General features: G+C 37.6%; 1 protein-coding gene across 1 annotated transcript; it reads left to right on the plus strand.

The window, feature by feature from the left end:
* Positions 1–3,102: 3,102 nt before the first annotated feature.
* LOC108982055 (chromatin-remodeling ATPase INO80-like) lies at positions 3,103–19,858 on the plus strand. The gene is made up of 23 exons (XM_018953329.2): positions 3,103–3,409; positions 3,649–3,736; positions 3,881–4,274; positions 4,395–4,827; positions 4,965–5,165; positions 5,322–5,432; positions 5,775–6,202; positions 6,294–6,402; positions 6,563–6,643; positions 6,716–6,888; positions 11,767–11,892; positions 12,137–12,298; positions 12,400–12,457; positions 12,715–12,945; positions 13,131–13,277; positions 15,328–15,885; positions 15,993–16,253; positions 16,341–16,448; positions 17,003–17,097; positions 17,244–17,400; positions 17,653–17,850; positions 17,995–18,150; positions 19,232–19,858. Exons 1-23 carry the CDS (start codon positions 3,350–3,352, stop codon positions 19,463–19,465), a joined length of 4,569 nt encoding a protein of 1,522 aa, XP_018808874.2. The 5' UTR covers positions 3,103–3,349; the 3' UTR covers positions 19,466–19,858.
* Positions 19,859–21,010: the final 1,152 nt, after the last annotated feature.

Consider the following 21,010-nt stretch of genomic DNA (forward strand, 5'->3'; position numbering starts at 1 on the left):
ATCAACCCAAGACCCCATCTCGCTGCACTGAACCTTCCCATCAGAAAACCCTGTTCTCTCCCTCTTCCTTCCTCAAGCCATCAACCCAGACGGACTCTATGTTCTCTCCCTCCCTCAAAGAGTTGGACCAATGAAAGATGACCAATGACTTAATAACCGGACCAATGACTTATTGCAGAAAAAAAAAAAATTTGATAATCATCACAAAATAGACAACCTTACCGTATAGCTTGAAGAAAATAATTTAAGCCACGTTCATATACTGTTAATATATAGGAATAGATTTGGTCATGTGGCATATATTTATAATTTATTATAAATTGACCAACTAATAGAATTAGTCCCAGGTAGGGATATTATTTAAAAAAAAATTCATTACAGGTCAGGCGAATTTGAACGACTATTAATTATATCTTCAATAAAAAATTTTGGTTAAAAACAATGAAAAGTCCACGAAAAATTAATGAAAAACATCTCAAAAATTTTGTATTGTCGACAATATTTCAAGGAGAAAACACTACAATACTTAGATGGATGAATGCCTCAGGAGAGACGTATTTTGGAATTGAATAAAATAGAAGAACAAGCCTTGCGAAAATAAAGTAGAAGAACAGAGCAGGCTTTGAAGTGCGTCTCCCTCTTCAAATTGTTTTTTGCCTTCTGTCCATTGGCTTTTCGCGTCGAGTGGGGCTTCTCTTCCATCGGCTTGAGAGAGGGAGAGAACAGAGAGTCTGTCCGTTGTCTGGCTTCCATCGGCTTGAGGAAAGAAGAGGGAGAGAACAAAGAGTCCCAGATTGATGATGGCTTGAGCATGGGAAGGTCAATATATATACAACGAGAATGGAGAGGAATGGATTGATGGAGGCTGGGAAGGTGCAGTATGTAGTATGCAGTAAGTCCCGATCGAGTTGATGGCTTTATATTGATGGATTTGAAGGAAATATATGAGAGCTTTTCAGGTGTGGTGAGATGCAGGAAGTCTTTTTGTAAATGGCATACGTGGCAAGATGTGATTGACCAGTGTGAAAAGGGATTTTAAACCCATCCGATTGCAAATTTTTTTCTCTTTTAGCAAATGTCTCTAAAAACTTATTAAGTATGTAAATTATGTACATAATTCCAAGTGCATATTAAAATCCTCATTTCATCGATGTGGACAAAAATAAATGGATATATAAGAAAAGTCAATTAATATTGGTAATGATATTCCGATTTGTCATTACTCGTTTTAAATAACAGCATAAGCTCGCATGTTGGGTTTGTCCGAGTTGGCAAATAATAAAGAATAATATTATTTTATTCTCTCATTTTGATTATTCAGTTCGACTACTCATGTATTTAATTTATTTTTTTATTTATTGGTTAAGAAATTGATTATTAGTATATTGATATTTAAAAATAATGTTTAAAAATATTAAAAAATGTGAAATGAAAAAATGAAAAAAAAAACATTAATTTTATCTAGACAGCACGCCCAACGGTCACTATTACCTCAATTTTGTTGAATTGACAAAACAGTTTAGAAGATAAGTCAACATCATTAACCTTTAGAACGATGTATGGTTGAGTTTTACAAGCTTTGTTATGTACAATCAATTTTGCGCATTATCTATATATTTTATTAATGTGATTAATTATCTCAATTTTGTCTAATAAGCAAAAAATATTGGACATAAAATTTTTGGAGTTTTATATACATCTTGTATCAAGCAAAAATTTATTTAAAATATAATATATCAAAATTTTAAAACATGAACTTATATGAATGATAATCACAAAATATAACATAAAAAATGAGTAATATTAGATGACTTCTTAATATTTGTAAGTCTTACACACTTCTTTTAAAAAAAGTAGAGTCCATCATTAAAAATATATTTTTTTATGTGAGTCTTAAATTTATCTATTTTTTTCAGATGATAAATGATATTTACAATCATGAAATGTACAAGCGCCGCACATTCATTTAAAAAAAGTAAGTAAATATGAGACCACATAAAATAATTATTTTTTAATAATAGATTATACTATTTTTCTAAATGAGTGTACGGTATTTACACAATTCATAGCTGTATCTAGCATTATTCTTTTCAAATTAAGTATGCAGAATTTACATATTCTAAAATTGTAAATATAATTTCTCAAAAAATAATATTTCTTTAACGCTATACATCTCACCATTTTAATGCTATGATTAAATTAAATTATTCGCATTTAATCTCTTTATTCTAAAAATGGTTTGAAAATATAATTGAAAAGATAAAAATTTGTTGGGGGTGTAATCTACAATTGTAAATTGAACATACTAGATTTGGTTGAATGACTCCCACATCTCCTTGCTAAAACACACAAAGCTTCATCCCATCACAGGGACTGTCACTGGCTCACAACCCATCTCTTTCGGTGGCTCTCCTCCTAACCACTAGGCCTAAAAAATCTGGATTCGACCAAGATTCTTGATCATATTTTTTATTTATTTTTTTTTTCTTTACTTCTTTTTATATTGTATTTGTCAAAAGAGTAATAGTGGATGCAAATCTTAAATAGATAAATTTTACGTAAATTCTTTATAAAAAAGGTGAGTCTCACTAAAAAATAATATTTTTTTTTACACTTTTTAAGGTAGAATTTACTTTTTTATAAAAATTTGCATACAACTTTTTTATTTAAAATTTGTATAAATTATTTATCTTGTCAAAATATTGAGTTTCTTCCCTTCTTTTTTATTATTTAATAGAGTTATTATTTGAGAAAAAAATTAGTTATTTTACTTATCATCTCTATATTATATATATGTAAAAAAAAAAAAATTAATTGTATAAAATAATGAATAGAATTTTTTTAAAACAAAATACTCCTAAAAATAAATAAAAAAAAAAAGTCCAAACTCGGAAGGCTCCCTCCCGAACCAGCATCAGAATGTACGGGCTCCTCTCAATTACCGCTTACAGGCTCCTGACACCACCAAAAACTCCTTCCTCGACCTTTCTCCTATCTTTCTGTGGCCAACAAAATGCGTTAAAAAGTTATTTATTTATTATATATATATAAATAAAAAGAAGCCTCGAAGGAGCGCATGTTAACAAATGTCGCCGAATGGGTGTACGTTAGCAGCTCCCAATGATTCCTACACCGTCCGTGAGACTGACTATGATCACTCTCTCTTTCTCTCTCTTCCTCACCTTATCCTACGCACCCCCCATTCCGTTCCCTTTCCCTCTCAGGACTGCTCTAGGGTTAGGGCTTATTTTTCTTCCCCTCTCTTTAGCGACCCAATTCTCCATGCTCTTCGGCGAGCTAGGGCTTCGTCTCCCTGGGTTAGCTTCGGAGACTTTTCGCGCCAAAGCACATGGACCACAGGAGGCAATCCAGGGACTCTCTCTCGTACTCCAATCTCTTCAATCTTGAGGTTTGTCGTATTGGTTTTGCTATTTGCAAATGGGTTCTGTTTTTCTGAAGTTACTGCCTCTTCTGTTCTTGTTTAACTTGGTTATTTGTAGAGAATTTAGGTTCGTTTTTTATTCAATTTTGCATTATTATAGATTTTATGTTGTGTCTCGTTGCTAAAATTGTTATTTGGATATGTAAGTTTATAGTTTTTTTTTCCATGGTTTTTCTTTTTAAATCTTAAGTTGGGTGGTATTGTAGTCCTTGACGAACTTTCAACTTCCACAAGAAGATGATGATTTTGATTATTATGGGAATAGTAGTCAGGATGAGAGCAGAGGTAGCCAAGGTAGGCTTCGTTCTTAATTCTTTGACTTGAAATCACAACGATCATCTGGATTTATGCGTAATTGGTAGAAGTCATTTGGGATGGGAAGATGTGAACTTATGTATGCATGAATGCATTGTGCTTTTTGGTTTGTTATACAAACAGGTGGAACGATTATGAAACGCGGAAATGGGACTTTGCGTGAAAGGGAGCAGGGTTTGTTAAAGAAAAGGAAGCATTTGGAAAATAGTGAAGACGAGGACAATGACAGTTATTACGGGACAAAAATTACAGAGGATAGGTATCGATCAATGCTCGGAGAACATATTCAAAAGTACAAGAGAAGGTTGAAGGATTCTTCAGCAAGTCCAGCACCAACCAGGGTGGGAACCCCGGTTCCAAGGAGTAATCTGGGTTTAAAAACTAGGAAACTGGAGAATGAGCAGCGAGGGGTATTCAATGAAGTGGAAACCATGTCGGACTGGCTCAATGATATTAATCGTCAAAAACAAGTGAACAATCGTGAACCAAATTTCGCACCACTCAGTGGCACCGAAAGGTTAATCATCTCTTTTGGTTTTTTTATGAGTTCTGTGTTCCCTATCTTTTGTCTTCTTTTTGGAAATATCCTCTACTTTTTACTTTGAATGATATATTTTCATTTATGTACCCTTAGCAGAACAACATATGAACCGGCCTTTTTAGACATTGGGGATGGTATCACCTATAAGATTCCACCAACTTATGATAAGTCAGCACCATCTCTGAACTTGCCAAGCTTCTCAGATATCCAGGTGGATGAGTTTTACTTAAAGGGTACATTGGACTTGGGGTCCTTAGCTGCAATGATGGCCAATAATAAAAGGCTTGGGCCTAGTAACCGGGTGGGAATGGGGGAGCTGCAGCCCCAGTACGAATCACTTCACGCAAGATTGAAGGCTCTGTCAGCTTCTAAATCATCCCAGAAGTTCAGTCTCAAAGTGACTGATATCGGGTTACATTCCTCCATCCCAGAGGGGGCAGCTGGAAACATAAAGCGATCCATTTTGTCTGAGGGTGGTGTTTTGCAGGTTTACTACGTGAAGGTTTTGGAGAAAGGAGACACATATGAGGTTTGTATATTACTTTCTGTTTTTTATGAAATGTTTTGTTTTTTTATTCTGAGGAGGGGGTAGTGTAGTTCTCATATTTTCTACGTGGGGCCGGGGATGGAATTTTTTCATTCAGCTTTGGTTCTTTTGTGCTGCAGATAATTGAACGGTCTCTACCTAAGAAGCCAAAGGTAAAGAAAGGTCCCTCTGTGATTGAGGAGGAAGAAAAGGAGAAGATTGGAAAAGTTTGGGTAAGCATTGTAAGAAGAGACATGCCAAAGCATCATAGGATTTTTTCAGCTTTTCACCGAAAGCGACTAATTGATGCCAAGAGGTTCTCGGAAAACTGTCAAAGAGAGGCAAGTGTTATGCTATTTGGTGCATTTCTTTCCAAGATTTATTTTTGATTAGCATGTAGGATGTGGTTATCTGTTCTGTGAACTTTAGGATTGGTTGATTTCATCCCTTGTTGTTTTATATCCTGAAGCTGTTGTGCCTGCTTTTTCTTTTACCAGGTGAAAATGAAGGTGAGTAGATCACTTAAATTGATGAGAGGTGCTGCAATTCGCACAAGGAAATTAGCTAGAGATATGCTGCTGTATTGGAAGCGAGTAGATAAAGAGATGGTATGTTTCCTTTCCTCTATGAATTTTTATTCAAGTAGCTGGACTATACAAGATACAACCTGTCAGAGGAGTAATTTTATCTGCTATTTATGTGAGGCAGAATGTAGCATTACCATGCATCCACGTGTGTGCGTGCACACACACATTCTCTCTCTTCTTTTACCTCCATTTCCTTAGTTCCATGTATAATTATGTTGACTGTTATAAATTTTATCCATGCATTAACCTACAATTGCATGCTTGTTCATCTGAGGGGCTCAAGTTCTTTTCATTAAGTTTTTTCAAATTCATGTGATTTTAAGAGCTTAAATAACTTCTCATATTCACTAACATTGTGAGCAGGCAGAAGTTAGGAAAAGAGAGGAGAGAGAAGCTGCTGAAGCTTTGAGGCGTGAGCAGGAGCTTCGAGAAGCAAAAAGACAACAGCAAAGGCTCAATTTTCTTATACAGCAAACTGAACTTTACAGTCATTTTATGCAAAATAAGTCAAATTCACAGCCCTCTGAAGCTTTGCCTTTGGGTGATGAAACACTAAATGACCAAGAAGTGCTTCCGAGCACTTCGGATGCTGAGCCTGATGAGGAGGAAGAAGATCCTGAGGAGGTTGAGTTGAAGAAGGAGGCTTTGAGAGCTGCTCAAGATGCAGTTTCGAAGCAGAAAAAGTTAACAAGTGCATTCGATAGTGAATGTTTGATGCTGCGACATGCTGCTGAATCTGAGGCCCATCCACCTGAGGTCACAGGAGCTAGTAACATAGATCTACATAACCCGTATGTTCTTCCCTTCTATCCTCTTCCCCATCTTATTAGTCATTTAGGGACAAACCACAATAAACAAAATTTCTATGATTTATATATGCAGTTCCACCATGCCTGTAACATCAACAGTTCAGACACCCCGGATGTTTAAAGGCTTCCTTAAAGAATATCAGCTAAAAGGTCTTCAGTGGCTGGTTAATTGTTACGAGCAGGTTGTGAGACAATCCCTAGATTAAAAATTTAATTCTCTGTCTCTCTCAGTTTTTTGCTTGGTTGTTTATGTATGTGGTATCTTGTCACTTGGAAAGATTGTTAATTATGATTATCAGGTTGTAAACAAGAGCGCATTTCTTTTGCCTTCTCTTCTTTCAGGGTTTAAATGGCATACTTGCTGATGAGATGGGACTTGGAAAGACCATTCAGGCCATGGCATTTTTGGGTCATTTGGCTGAGGTAAGTATTCAGCTTGGTATTTTATAGTTATAGATTCTCTCTAGAGTAACTTTGGTTACTTTTACCATTCAGGAGAAAAATATATGGGGGCCTTTTTTGGTTGTTGCACCTGCTTCTGTCTTGAACAACTGGAATGACGAGGTTAATCGTTTCTGCCCTGACTTGAAAACTCTTCCCTATTGGGGTGGACTTCAAGATCGAACCATACTTAGGAAAAAAATCAAACCCAAGGATCTGTACCGCAGGTAGCTTTCTTTTCCAGATCTGCTCTTTGACTTTGGCTAGAACAAATATCGATAATGTACTGTTTTTTGGATGCATCATAATTTTATTAATTTCCATACTTGCGTGGAGAGACTTGTTAAAAATGATCTTGGAGACAGACACTGGTTTCTTTGTTGTTGACATGAGTAAGCTTGTAAATAAATTTGCTAATTTGCTGCTACCTGGTCATTGATACTTGAAACGGTGTCCATATTCCTATGAGTTGCTATGACTGATATATCTGAAAAATTCAAGATTCTGAAAATAAGAGCTCGTTTGGATAGTGAGATGAGATGACTTTAGATGAGTTGAATAAAATATTCTTAGAATATTATTTTTTAATATTATTATTGTTTTGAGATTTGAAAAAGTTGAATGGTTTATTATAATTTGTATGAGAATTTGAGAAAATTGTAATTATGAGACGAGATGAGATGAGATGGGTTGAGAGTGTTTCTGTATCCAAGCGGGGCCTAAGATTCTTCCTTCTAAAGTATCTGCCTTTTCAACTATTTCAGTTGGATTGTGGACAACTGATGAAGAACGTATTTAAGAACATTATTAAACAACTAATGGTTGCTCATATTTTGAGTATACATCCTGCCATCTCTAAAAGTAGCACTATTGTGTTAGAGATGGATGGCCAATAGTAGCATTAATATTTTGTTTACCGATATTCTAACTTAGCTTCTATCCTTGCGGATTGGGTGCTGAAAAAGGTGGCGGAGCTTCAGGAGGTTCTGAGGATTTCTTGTGTGGGTTATGAAGAGCAATTCAGGGCTCTTCTGGTGGCCATTGAATCTAGTCGATCAACTGCAGTAAGGCCAGCTACTAAAAAAGATAGAGAACTGAAAAGATTAATGTGCTCTATTAATTACGATAATAAGGAGGGTAGCGTGGGGAGGGAAAGAATGAAGGGAAGGGGGACCAGTGTTTCTTATGAAGCCTAAGATCATATCGTGGAATGTTAGGGGGATTAACGACGTAAATAAGCAACTTTGCATTCGTTCCCTTATTCGCAGTTGGAAAGCTGACATTGTATGCCTCCAAGAGACTAAGTCGAGACATGTAGACAGAAGTATTATTCGGAGTTTATGGGGTTGCTTGTTGGTGGGATGGAGTTTCTTAGCCTTTTTGGGTGCTTCTGGAGGGGTTTTGTTAATGTGAGTTATGAGAGTGGTGGAATTAGTAGAGGATTGCATTGAGTTTTATTCAATGGCTATCTCTTTTAAGAATATTGGGGATGGTTGGAGGTGGGCTCTTGCCGAGGTGTAGGGGCCTAATGTGGATAGAGATAGATGGTTGTTGTGGGAGGAGCTTGTGGGAGTGCATAATATCTGGGAACTACCTTGGGTTGTGTGCGGAGATTTTAATGTGGTACGATTTCCTTGTGAGAGGGCGGGGACTTCTTCTTTGTCACGGGCTATGGAAGAATTCTCGGAGCTAATTTTCGATCTCAATTTGATTGATCTTCCTCTAGGGGTCTTACACGTGGTCTAACAGCAGAGGAGTGTCAAGATTGGACAGATTTTTAGTCTCTTCTTTATGGGAGACACACTATCCGGATCTAATTCAGAAGCGTGTGCCACGGGTATGTTCGGATCATTTCCTCATTTTGCTAGATTGTGGCGGTATTCATGGGGAAGGAGATATTTCAAATTTGAAAATATGTGGCTCCAAATGGATGGTTTTGAGGAGAAGGTGAGGAATTGGTGGGCCTCTTACTCTTTTCATGGTACTCCTAGTTTTATTGTTGCTTGTAAAACTTAAAGCCCTCAAGTTGGATTTGAAGAAGTGGAATATTGAGACCTTTAGGCATACCAATGAGCAAAAGAGTCTTCTGTGGAATGAGTTGAGTTCTCTAGAAGGGGGGAGGTAAATGAGGAGTCTTTGTTGAGAAAAATTGAGGTGGTTTCCGAAATAGAAAGGTTTTGTTGCTAGAAGAAATCTCTTGGCGGCAAAAATCTAAGATGACTTGGCTGAAAGAGGGTGATAAATGTACTAAGTTCTTTCACATAATGGCAAATTCCCACAGGCGTAATAATGTGATTGAGGTTATACAGTTTGATACTACGGTGCATCAATCTCCAACAGACATTCAAGCTCATATAGAGAATTATTATGAAGAGCTTCTTAAAGAGACAGAGGTGTGGCGTCCTAAACTGGATGGGTTACATTTTGAACAGCTGGATGGTAGTGCAACGAGTTTGGTAGAGAGACCTTTTGAGGAGTCCGAAGTGCTGCAAGTGGTGAGAGGTATTTGCAAAGACAAAGCTCCGGGTCTAGATGGTTTTTCTATGGTGTTCTTTCAAGAGTGTTGGGACATAGTGAATGATGATGTGATGAGGGTCTTCCATGAATTTCATTCTTGCCACAAGTTTGAAAAGCCCCTTAATGCTACTTTTATGCACTCATCCCAAAGTTAGTAAGAGCCATTGAGTTGAAAGATGTCCGTCCCATTAGTCTAGTAGGCGGAATTTATAAAATCATTTCGAAGATGTTAGCTAATCGAATGAGTTTGGTGATGGATAAAATCATTTCCAAGCCTCAAAATGACTTTGTACGTGGCCGGCAAATTTTAGACTCAGTTTTGGTAGTGAATGAGTGCTTGGATAGTTGGTTGAGGGCAGATATTCTGGGAGTTCTTTGCAAGTTGGATATGGAAAAGGCCTACGATCATGTGTGCTGGGATTTTTTGATATATATGCTGAGGAGGTGCGGTTTCGGAGATAGGTGGTGTGGCTGAATGAAACATTGTGTATCATCCGTTTGGTTTTCGGTTTTAGTTAATGGGCAACCTTGTGAATTCTTCCCGAGTTTGAGGGGCTTGAGACAAGGGGATCTGCTATCTCCCTTTCTCTTTGTTATTGTGATGGAGGGCCCTGAGTCATATGGTGGAGGCGGAGGTAAGGGGAGGTTTTAGTGCTGGTTTTTCAGTGGGTAACACTTATGCTGGTGCTCTTTCCATTTCTCACTTATTGTATGCGGATGACACTTTAATTTTTTGTGATGCTGATAGTGGACAGCTGCAAGCCTTAAGGGTTGTTCTCTTGTGTTTTGAAGCGGTCTTGGGACTTAAGGTGAACTTGGGAAAGTCGGAATTGGTCCCGGTAGGGGAGGTGGACAATATCAACCATCTAGCAGGTTTGTTGGGGTGCAAAGTGGCCTTTCTTCCTATAAAATACCTTGGTCTTCCTTTGGGAGCCTCTTTTAAAGCAAAAAACATTTGGGATGGTGTTGTAGAGAAGATAGAAAAAAGATTGGCGGGTTGGAAGCGGCTCTACTTATCAAAAGGGGGAGACTTAACCTCATTAAAAGTATCATTTCCAATCTTCCTACATACTTTTTATCCCTGTTCCCTTTACCGGTGGGAGTGGCCGATCGGATTGAGAAATTGTTTAGGGCTTTTTTGTGGGGCGGTATGGGGAAGAGTATAAATTTCATGTAGTGAGTTGGCAAAATGTGTGCTGTTTGAAGGAGTTGGGAGGCTTGGGGTGTGCAACTTGTCCTTTTTTGACAAAGCCCTCTTGGGGAAGTGGTTGTGGAGATTTCAATTGGAAGAGGACTCACTGTGGAGACTAGTTATTGATCGGAAGTATGGTTGTGATTGGGGGGGTTGGTGTTCCAAGGAGGTAAGGGGGACCTATGGTGTTAGCCTCTGGAAATTTATTAGAAAGGGGTGGAAGGTGTTTGTAAAACATACTAATTTTGAGGTGGGAGAGGGGACACAGTTTTTGGTTTGATGTATGGTGTGGTGAGTGTGCCCTATTTACTGCTTTCCCATGTGTTTTCAGATTGGCTGAAGATCAGCAGGCCGCTGTTTCAGATCTAATGTGCCGTTACAACGGGCATGTTCTTTGGAATATGATCTTATCTAGAAATGCGCAGGATTGAGAAGTGGATGAAATAACAGCTTTTTACAGCCTCTTATATTCCAAGAAGATAGGAGGAAACAAAAGGGATAGAATGATGTGGAAACATTCAGGGCGAAGGAAATTTTCTGTTAGGTCCTTCTACAAAGTGTTGGCAGCCCATCAGCCAATTCGGTTTTCTTGGAAAGGTATTTGGAGAGTTCCCGCAACCCCTAAAGTTGTTTTTTTCTCTTGGACTACAGCTTTGGAAAAGATTTTGACGGCTGACAATCTAAGGAAACGCGGGATGATTGTGATGGAGTGGTTTAATATGTGCAAAAACAACGGTGAATCAATTGAGCACCTTTTCCTGCATTGTGAGGTGGCAAGGGAGCTATGGGCAGGTATTTTAAGCAGAGCTGGGTTGTCTTGGGTCATGCCTAAGAGTGTGGTGGAACTTTTAGCATGTTGGAACAGGCATCATCTTTGTCCTCAACTGGCAGCGACATGGAGGATGGTTCCTTTGTGTCTATTGTGGTGTATATGGATGGAACGCAACGAGAGGGGCTTCAACAACAAGGAGAGGAATGTGGGGGAGTTATGGAACTTTTTTGTATTTTCTTTAGTTCAATGGATGGCTGCTATTGTACTAAAGGGAGAGAATGTTTATGAGTTCTTGTTTTCTTTTCAACCTTCTAGAATGTAATTAGGAGTCTCTTTTGTATACTTCCTGTGTACATGGGCGTTGTCTAGTTTCTTTCAATCAATAAAATTTCTTACTTAAAAAAAATATATATATATATATATTTTGTTTACCTATAAAAAAGAGGGTATTTAAACTCTTCTTTTTGTATTGAGTCAGCTCTTAATGCTCCTTATATGAAGATCCAAGCATTCACAGACATATCTTGCCTTCTCTATTTTTGGAAAAGTCATTGATTAACCTGAGCAATTGGTCAATAAAGTGCCTTATTGTCTTTTTTAATGTGAGCTTCTTTTTCTTGCTAGGGAAGCTGGATTTCACATTCTCATCACCAGCTACCAGCTTCTAGTGTCTGATGAGAAGTACTTTCGGCGTGTGAAATGGCAATACATGGTGTTAGATGAAGCCCAGGCAATCAAAAGTTCTAACAGGTTGTAACTTAATCTTTCTTGTCAGTGGCTTGAGTTTATGAGATGTTTTTCTTAGTTTTTTGCTAGCTTAGTTTGCTTGTTTGCTCTTTTTGGTGGTGGTATTAGTACTAGTGTCATTATCACCATAATCGTGATCATTGTTATTGTTGTTCTTCTCATTATGATTCATAGAATTGCTTGTAAGTAAGATTCAACAGAATAAATTATAATCTCATCATTACTGACTATATATTTGATTTGGCAGTATAAGATGGAAGACACTGCTCAGTTTCAATTGTCGGAACCGCTTGCTGCTGACAGGTACTCCTATCCAGAACAATATGGCAGAGTTGTGGGCCCTTTTACATTTCATTATGCCAACCTTATTTGACAGTCATGAGCAATTCAATGAGTGGTTTTCAAAAGGGTAAGTACTTTTTATTCAGGCTGTTCATTATTTTAAATTTATCCTGCAAACTGCAGACTTCGAATGTTTTCCTAGTAATGATTTCTTGTTACAATTATCAGAATCGAGAGTCATGCTGAGCATGGGGGTACTTTAAATGAGCACCAACTTAACAGATTGGTGGGTTTTCATTTTTCAGTAATTTCCATGTGAGAAAAATCAATAAAGTTTTCTATCTTTCTATTTCGATAGACCATCCTTAACATCTGTATTCTATTTAAAGTAACTACTATAGTTCTGAGATTTTTTTTATCCTGATCTCTGCTTCTTTCACTTTTGACCCTTAATATGAAAATAATTTTTTTAACGATCTTAATAGATCTTTCTGAGTACTTAGATCTTTCTGAATAATGTTTGGTTTAATTTTCTGCTGACAGCATTCGATTCTAAAGCCATTTATGCTACGACGAGTTAAAACAGATGTGGTTTCTGAGCTGACCAGTAAAACTGAGGTTACAGTGCATTGCAAGTTGAGTTCTCGACAGCAAGCTTTTTATCAGGCTATTAAGAACAAGATATCTCTTGCTGAGTTGTTTGACAGCAATCGTGGGCATCTTAATGAGAAGAAAATTCTCAATCTAATGAATATTGTTATTCAGCTGAGAAAGGTATTTTATCAACTCTATTAGTCTTTCTTTTTGTTCTATTTCTTCATTTTAAAAGTATAATTTTGATATTTAGTGTGTCAAGAAACGTGGATCTTTGTCACTTTGTCAATTTTGTGTCTATAATAAGAAATGTCTTGTGTTTTTTCTTGTTGTCCATAACATCTGATTAATTTGTGGAATGTTAGGTGTGTAATCATCCAGAGTTGTTCGAGAGGAATGAGGGAAGCACATACCTCCACTTTGGGGAGATCCCAAATTCTCTTCTGCCCCCTCCCTTTGGGGAGTTGGAGGACATACATTATGCAGGAAGTCACAATCCTATAACCTATAGGGTACTTTCTTAAAGCTTTTTCTGCCCCCTTAATTTAAAATTTTCTTTGTATGCGAATTATTGAAAATATAAGCTCAAGTGTCATGATTAATGCCTCCCTAGATAATAAATTGTTTAGGGTCTCTAGTGGTTTTTAATTGGAAAGTCGCCATTCTTGAGTGCCCATCTTTACCCTAACTCTACCGTTTCTGTGCGCGCGCGTGTATGCATGGATGCTTGAATTTTAATGTTATGTTTCTTTATGAATAGTGGAAATATGACCCTTGGTGGTTGTCTCAAGTGCTAAAGGCCTTGGTCTTGGTGGTATGCTCCCTCCAGGTCTAAAATTTGAATTCTTGGGTGCAAACAATTTCTAGGGGCTATCAGACTAGGGGAACTTCCCCTTGAATTATCAGGTGTGTACTTGCAGGAAACTTCTTATCGAGAGCCTGTGCACCCCTGGGATTAGTCGGGATTTTGTTCTTGGACACCCGGTGTCAATAAAAAAAAAGACTAGGGGTTTACAAAATTAGTTTGTGGATTATCCTTGCATTGTTTTGGTAGTACTACTAGTGGGCTAGTGGCTGGTTTAATATCACAAAGAACCATAATAGCATACCACAGAGGTTTATGTCTCACCAAGTTGTATGCCTTGTCGGCTTTTGTGCTCATATTGCCTACTGTGTTTGGTTGTCCCAATCACTGAAACCTAGAATATTTAGGGGTTGTTTGGAAGATGGGATGGTTTCATCCCATCCCATCCCATCCCATCTCTTTTCCTTCCCAAACATCATTCATATACAAATACTTTTCAGTTTCAAATCTTCAACTTTTTCATCTAATCATTACCTAATCATTTACAACTTTCCTAAACTTCCAAACAAAAAACAATTCAACTATTTCAAATTCTAAGACAAAAATAATATTCTAATAATATTTTAACTTTATAATATTTTTATTCAATTTTTTCTCTCTTCTTTCCCAAAATCCCTTAAATCATAACTCAAACAATTTCACTACTATTCACAAATTATTTCACTACTGTTGCGGGTAAATATTCCAGGCCTGTGCGATTTTTGGCATTAACAACTACTATTCACAGATTTCTCATCTCATCTCATTCTCCAAGCATCCCCTTATTCTATATGCTACTTTTGATTTTTAAATGAGTTAACCAGCCAAAGCCTTTGTAGCCTGTACTAAAATTTTTAGAGTTACTTCACCAAAAAAAGGCATTAGCTGGATGTGCTCTGATTGTTATTGGCAGTTTAGCGCAGATGGGGGAAACTGAGTGGAGTTGGTAGGGATGAGTCCGATTTTCGGTCTTAGTTGAATTGCTCTGGATGTTGGCTTATAATGCTCTAGATGTTTATAGTACTACTCGGATTTTATGTCTTATTTCCTTCACCTACCTAGTTAGGTGCTTCTTTTGTATACTTCCTGTGTATTTGGATAATGCACCCTCTAGGATCTTTTTCAAATAAAAATTAACTTATCTGAAAAAGAGAGTACAATAATATCAATTTTTTTATGATGAAATGTCCAAGGTTTATCTAAATTTTTTAGCATCCTAAAGCATGTAGTTTTTTAGCTATATATACAAGTATTGGTTAAAATACAATCTACTCCATAATAATAATAATAATAATATACTTGGGCCTTTGTCTGTTTTTATGATCAATAAAATTTTGTTTACCGATAAAATAATGATAATAATACAATCATTCAGGAACGCTTATTCTTTTGTTTATGTGCCTTTGCATAACTGAGGCATACACATTGGACACTTCTCACTAAGAGCTCATCTTTCAAACATGTTTGATAAGTGGTTTAGCAGCGAATATAATATGGGTTATTATCTAACTTATTGATAAAGCGCAAAGCACATGCATTGTGTTTGTACTCTTGACTTGGATTTTAATAAATCTGGTTTTTTGTTGGGGAAGTCGTGTTTGTGTGTGTATGCATGCATGCAAATGCATGCTCTGTCTCCCCATTTCTCTGTTTTTCCCCAGTAATTGCATGACTTTAGCTCAATTTGTTTTGGATCTAATTTTCCTTTTGCTACCCAGATACCGAAACTCATTCATCAAGAAATTGCCCGTAGTTCTGAAACTCTTTGCTTGGCAGTTGGGCAGGGTGTCTTCAGAGAATACTATCAGAAACACTTTAATATGGTCTCCCCACAAAATGTTTATCGATCTATATTCCTGCAGGAGGATAATTCAAATGGATTATCTGTTAGAAGTGGAACTTTTGGTTTTACCCGTTTGATGGATCTGTCTCCATCAGAAGCCACATTTCTAACTAGTGGTTCTTTTATGGAGAAACTTTTGTTTTCTGTGATGAGATGGGACCGACAATTCCTGGATGGGATCATAGATTCACTCATGGAAGCTATGGATGATGACCCTGAATGTTACCTCGAGAGGGGGAAAGTTAGAGCTGTGACACGGATGTTACTGCTGCCATCTAGATCTGAGACTAACTTACTCCGAAGTAAATATGCAACAGGTCCTGGAGATGCTCCATTCGAGGCTTTAGTTATCCCTCATCAGGATAGGTTTCTATCTAATAGTAGGCTTCTTCACTCAGCATACACATTTATTCCACGAATTAGAGCTCCTCTGGTATGTTTTTCTTTTATTGATCTATACTCTTCTTTTACTATTTTTCTAATAAATTGTTACTGCTTTTGCAAAAGCTTCTTCATGTACAATTTACATGTTCTCTATAGATTGGTGCCCACTGCTCAGATAGAAACTTTGCTTACAAAATGACTGAAGAACTACATGATCCCTGGTTAAAAAGATTGTTTACTGGGTTTGCACGGACATCTGAATTCAATGGACCCAGAAAGCCAGATCATCCTTCTCATCATTTAATTCAAGAGATTGATTCCAAATTACCAGTTTCACAACCTGCTCTTCAGCTGACATACAAGATTTTTGGGTCTTCTCCACCAGTACGAAGCTTTGACCCAGCAAAGTTGCTCACTGTGAGTTATTTCTTTCCTGTGCCCTTTTTATTGTTTAGTGATCATGTTGTTTTCTTTCCTGTTAAGCTGAAGTGTTATGTCTAATAGGACTCTGGGAAGCTTCAAACACTTGATATACTATTGAAACGTCTGCGGGCAGAAAATCACCGAGTTCTCTTGTTTGCCCAAATGACGAAGATGCTGAATATTCTTGAGGTATTCTTAGTTCTTTTTTCTAACTTTCTTGTGCAATCAATATGAAGCTGTCACAAATTCGGCATCAATTGTAACGCCATGAGTTATAGATTTTCTTACAATCATGGTATTGTGGGGCCCTGATACAGATTGGTGTTGGTGATGTGGAAGAAGTTTTTGCATGTCTTTTGATGCATATAGTTAGTTAGAGACAAGGGGTTGGGGTAGTTACAGTAATTTCTCCCTCTTGGGCAATGCTTATTAGGGGCTCTTTATTATGGGCTCGGTGTTTTCTCTTGTATACTCCTAGTGTACTTGGTTACGCCTATTGATATTAATTCATTTTTACTTATAAAAAAAAAAGTTAGTTAGAGATTCAATTATGACACAAGCTTGTGGGAGCCTGGATTTGAGTTCCCTAAATTCGCTATTGGTTGGTTGAGAGATAAACCTTACAGAGGCTGTGTGTTGAAAAACACATTTCAAATTTCATTCAATGAGTTGATTTGCAAGCCACTTGGCGGATTGGAATCTTACTCTGTTTTGGTGTTCTCCACTCTTTTTTGTACTTGCAGGACTATATGAACTATAGGAAATATAGATATCTTAGACTCGATGGATCCTCAACTATAACCGATCGGCGAGATATGGTCAGAGACTTCCAGCATCGGTATGAGTTCATATGCGTAGTGACTTTGAATGGGTTTTGCAGTTGAAGGATAGTCTTATTTTTTGGTTGCTTGTTCTCACCACATATATGGCAAACATGTGAGTTGTAAGAGTTGGTTACCAAGATTTGCATTTGTTTTGTTGCAGAAGTGATATTTTTGTGTTCTTGTTGAGTACAAGAGCTGGTGGACTTGGCATTAACTTGACAGCTGCTGACACTGTCATATTTTATGAAAGTGATTGGAATCCAACTTTGGATTTGCAAGCAATGGATAGAGCTCACCGGTTGGGACAGACAAAAGATGTAAGTTTCTTTTTTGAACTTCAGTTTGGTTCTTCCCTTTTAGACTGCCACAGGCATTTGGATGGTTTGACTCTCCAAGCAATGCCATCTGTTTGATTGGCTCTTTTGATATTTTTTGGCTTCCTTGCATGGCATTTCTCTCTCACGCCCACTGGCTGCAGACACATGACCACACTCATTAGAAAACATGAGGTTTTCAATTTTTTTTGTGGGTTCTTTGATTTATGAAATGATAGTGTTTCCATGATGTAGGTTACTGTCTACCGACTTATTTGTAAAGAGACAGTTGAAGAGAAGATTCTTCAAAGAGCAAGTCAGAAAAATACTGTGCAGCAGCTTGTTATGATGGGTGGTCATGTTCAGGGTGATCTTTTGGCTCCTGAGGATGTTGTATCACTACTTCTGGATGATGCCCAGTTGGAGCAAAAACTGAGAGAAATTCCAGTGCAGGTGGGGGTCAAATCTGGTTCTGTCTATCAATTGTTCCAAACTTAGTACATTCTCCAAGAGATAATTCTGTTCATAGGAGTTTTTTTTTTTTAATCTTTCCATAACTAGAAAATCCGATTTCCTAATTATCATTTGTCCTGCCAGGTTAAGGATAGGCAAAAGAAAAAACATTCGGCAAAAGGTATACGGGTAGATGCAGAAGGTGATGCATCATTGGAAGATCTAACAAACGCTGGACCTCAGGATACAGGACATGAGCCCTCTCCTGATCCTGAGAGAGCAAAATCTAGTAACAAAAAGGTACTGGATTACTTTCAAAACTATTATTGCTGAAAATAGGATTGTGAATTCTTAACTAGTTTGGTGATAACAAGCCTTATGGGGAAGCAGTTTGCAATTGTTATGGATCCATAAATTTTGTTACTAGAAAGATCCCGTATAAGATGTGGGTCCCTCATTACACCAGTCAAGGTTAACACTTGTGGATTTGTCTTTATTGTAGTCTGGATGTTTACTGCCTTACCCTTGAATAATTGTCAACCATTAGAGTTAGGTTTTTTTTTGGTTGTTGTGAAAGAGACATGACAGCACTATTGATTACTTGCCCTATTATGTGTCGCTTATATCCTTCATATTTTGACATGTTCGCCTTGAGCATACTCAAGCTATTTCTGTGTCTTTATCATTAGCTGTTCATGCTGAAAATGCCATGCATCTCTTAACCCAAATGGTCATCTTCAGGCATGTCAATCGCGTTTACCCCACATATATTGAGTGGTTCCGTCTAACAGAGAGTATTGTTTTCATGCTCCAACGTTATATGAACTAAAAAGTATATATTTTGTTCTTTCAGAACTGTGGAAAATTGGAGTCTTACCAGTCCTTTTTTTTTTTTTTTTTTTTCTCTTTTTCATTTTTTGGGCTAAACAAATTTCTAGGAGAGGAGAGGATAGGAGAGAATGAGGATGAGGTCCATTAACAATAATCCTCACACCACCTCTGTAGAGTTGTACTGTTTGTGTTTTTTTTAGTAGAGTCGAACAAGGTAGAAGTACCAGTACCCTGTTCTTATTTTTCTCCCTTCCTCATCCTTGGCAAGTCATAAATGTAGAACCAACCTTAAACAACGCTACCCCTATACCACCTTAAGTAAGCCTAGGCCTCTGGGTACTCTTACTACTACTGCTACCATTCACTTTTGTTGTCATCGTGGGCTTTAATTTAAGTGACTTTTGTGGAGTTGAAACAGGAGTCTTAAGGGCATTTACTCGGAAAATTCTAGGTAGGAAGTAACAAGCTCCGCACTAGGCATCAAAATAGTTATAACAAGCTTCTCTAAATTGGCACTGTCAGTTCTGTTTATGATAACATCTATGTGCAGAGAAAGGCTGCTTCGGACAAACAAGCTCCGACAAAGCAAAGGAATCCTCAAAAGTCAAATTCGCCAATGGACTACGAGTTGGATGATTCCCTTCAAACTCCTGATCTGCAAGCACAGAGGCCGAAGAGGTCAAAGAGGCCAACAAAGAGCGTAAATGAAAATCTTGAACCGGCATTTACCGGTGCCCTGATGACCGTAGCAGGGCAGACCCATATTCCATCAGTGAGTGAGTGAGGTTCTGGTGTTTTCAGAGCAGAAGCAACGCAAGATGTCTCAAGCATGGCAACTCGTTTACATTATAGTTGGAAATTAGTATAAAAGATCTTGCTAGGGTCCTTGGATAACCAGGAATGCGGGATTCTTTTATTTTTCTTTAAATGCAGTATTATTTTTTTCCAGGCCCTGTTACGGGTGCTAGATAACAGAAGCAACAGAAAAGTGAGTGGAGCCGTTTGATAGTTTGTATATAATGTGCGGAGTTAGGTTCCACGTGACCATGCTGTGCACAGAGGGTTCTTTTGGAGTTTGTACAGATGCGTTCTCTACTCTCCCCCCCCCCCCTATTATTTTGGCTGCACAAGCTATATATACTTGATTTTGTATATTAAGAGCGATATTCTAATGACATCTCTCTCTCTCTGTTCCCAAGTATGTAATTGCTTCAGGACTCGAGTGTTATAATTCCAAGCCAATTGAGCTCAATTATGATCTGGCTTATCATGTTTCAAGACTGCACGACTATACCTCCAACCGTTGAAGTTGGGGAGTAAACAAACGAGGCCTAAGATGATGATCGATGATCACAGTCGACTAACCTCTTAGACATGCCGTTGGAAGCTAAAAGGCTCACATACCGTTTGATGACAATTTAATATTTTTATTGATTACTTCCACATGAAATGTTAAATTTTTAATCTCTGTCCTTTATTCCCTTCTCAATTGTTGATTTTAGATTTTGGATCTAGCAATCAATGGTGTTCGGATGTAGCCTAAAAACCAGTAGAGATGGAGGAGCCGAGTAATAATAAACACAAGAAAATAAAGGGAAATAAATTAGATGAGATAATCTTGATCCAACGCTATCTATAGCTTACATCCAAAAAGGTGAGGAGGATGTAGATCCACCATATAAGTATGTGAAGTACAAAGCTTAGGAGCTCTGTTTCTGTTACAAGTTGAGAAATGGAGATGGATTGAAGAAGGCCCTGCGGAAGGAGATAATTACTGCAATAAGCTCAATTTCGAAAGAAAAATCATAAATATTTTGTCATTTTTTGTTTAATTTTTGGAGGTCAATACTTATTGTTTCATATTAGAGCATTATATATGTAGATTATGAAACTCAAGATTAACATAGAATAATAATAAAAAAAAAAAACTCCTCAATTGAGTTAAACCAAATTGCTTAATCTTAGATACATGCATTTATGTTGTCACAAAAAAAAAAAAAAAAAAAAAATCATTTGTATTTATTGTCTCATGTCGGCGGCCACCATGTGGACCGCCGACATTTTTTGTCTGGCAGTCCATTTTCTATCCCCACCTAAACGCCACCTCTGCGGCCAGTGGATGTACTTGTCGGCCATGCATTTCGGGCAGGAGCTCCTCGGCCAGAACACTCCATGGCTAGTGGATGTACTTGTTGGCCATGCACTACAGACAAGACTCCAAGGCCTCTACTCCACGGCCATAGGCTCATCGTTTAGTCTCCTCAGCTAGTGGCAACTCGACCAGTGCATTTGTCGCCAAGCAATTCATCGGCCAAAGACCTCCACTCCA

Source organism: Juglans regia, chromosome 4 (assembly GCF_001411555.2).
Source record: "Juglans regia cultivar Chandler chromosome 4, Walnut 2.0, whole genome shotgun sequence".
Lineage (NCBI taxonomy): Eukaryota > Viridiplantae > Streptophyta > Magnoliopsida > Fagales > Juglandaceae > Juglans > Juglans regia.

Excerpts from the sequence above, each read along its gene's own strand:
- LOC108982055 (XM_018953329.2), top strand. The coding sequence starts at position 3,350 with ATGGACCACAGGAGGCAATCCAGGGACTCTCTCTCGTACTCCAATCTC. Across the intron at positions 3,737-3,880 it reads TGAGAGCAGAGGTAGCCAAG|GTGGAACGATTATGAAACGC; the intron begins GTAGGCTTCGTT and ends TTATACAAACAG. Across the intron at positions 5,166-5,321 it reads CGGAAAACTGTCAAAGAGAG|GTGAAAATGAAGGTGAGTAG; the intron begins GCAAGTGTTATG and ends TTCTTTTACCAG.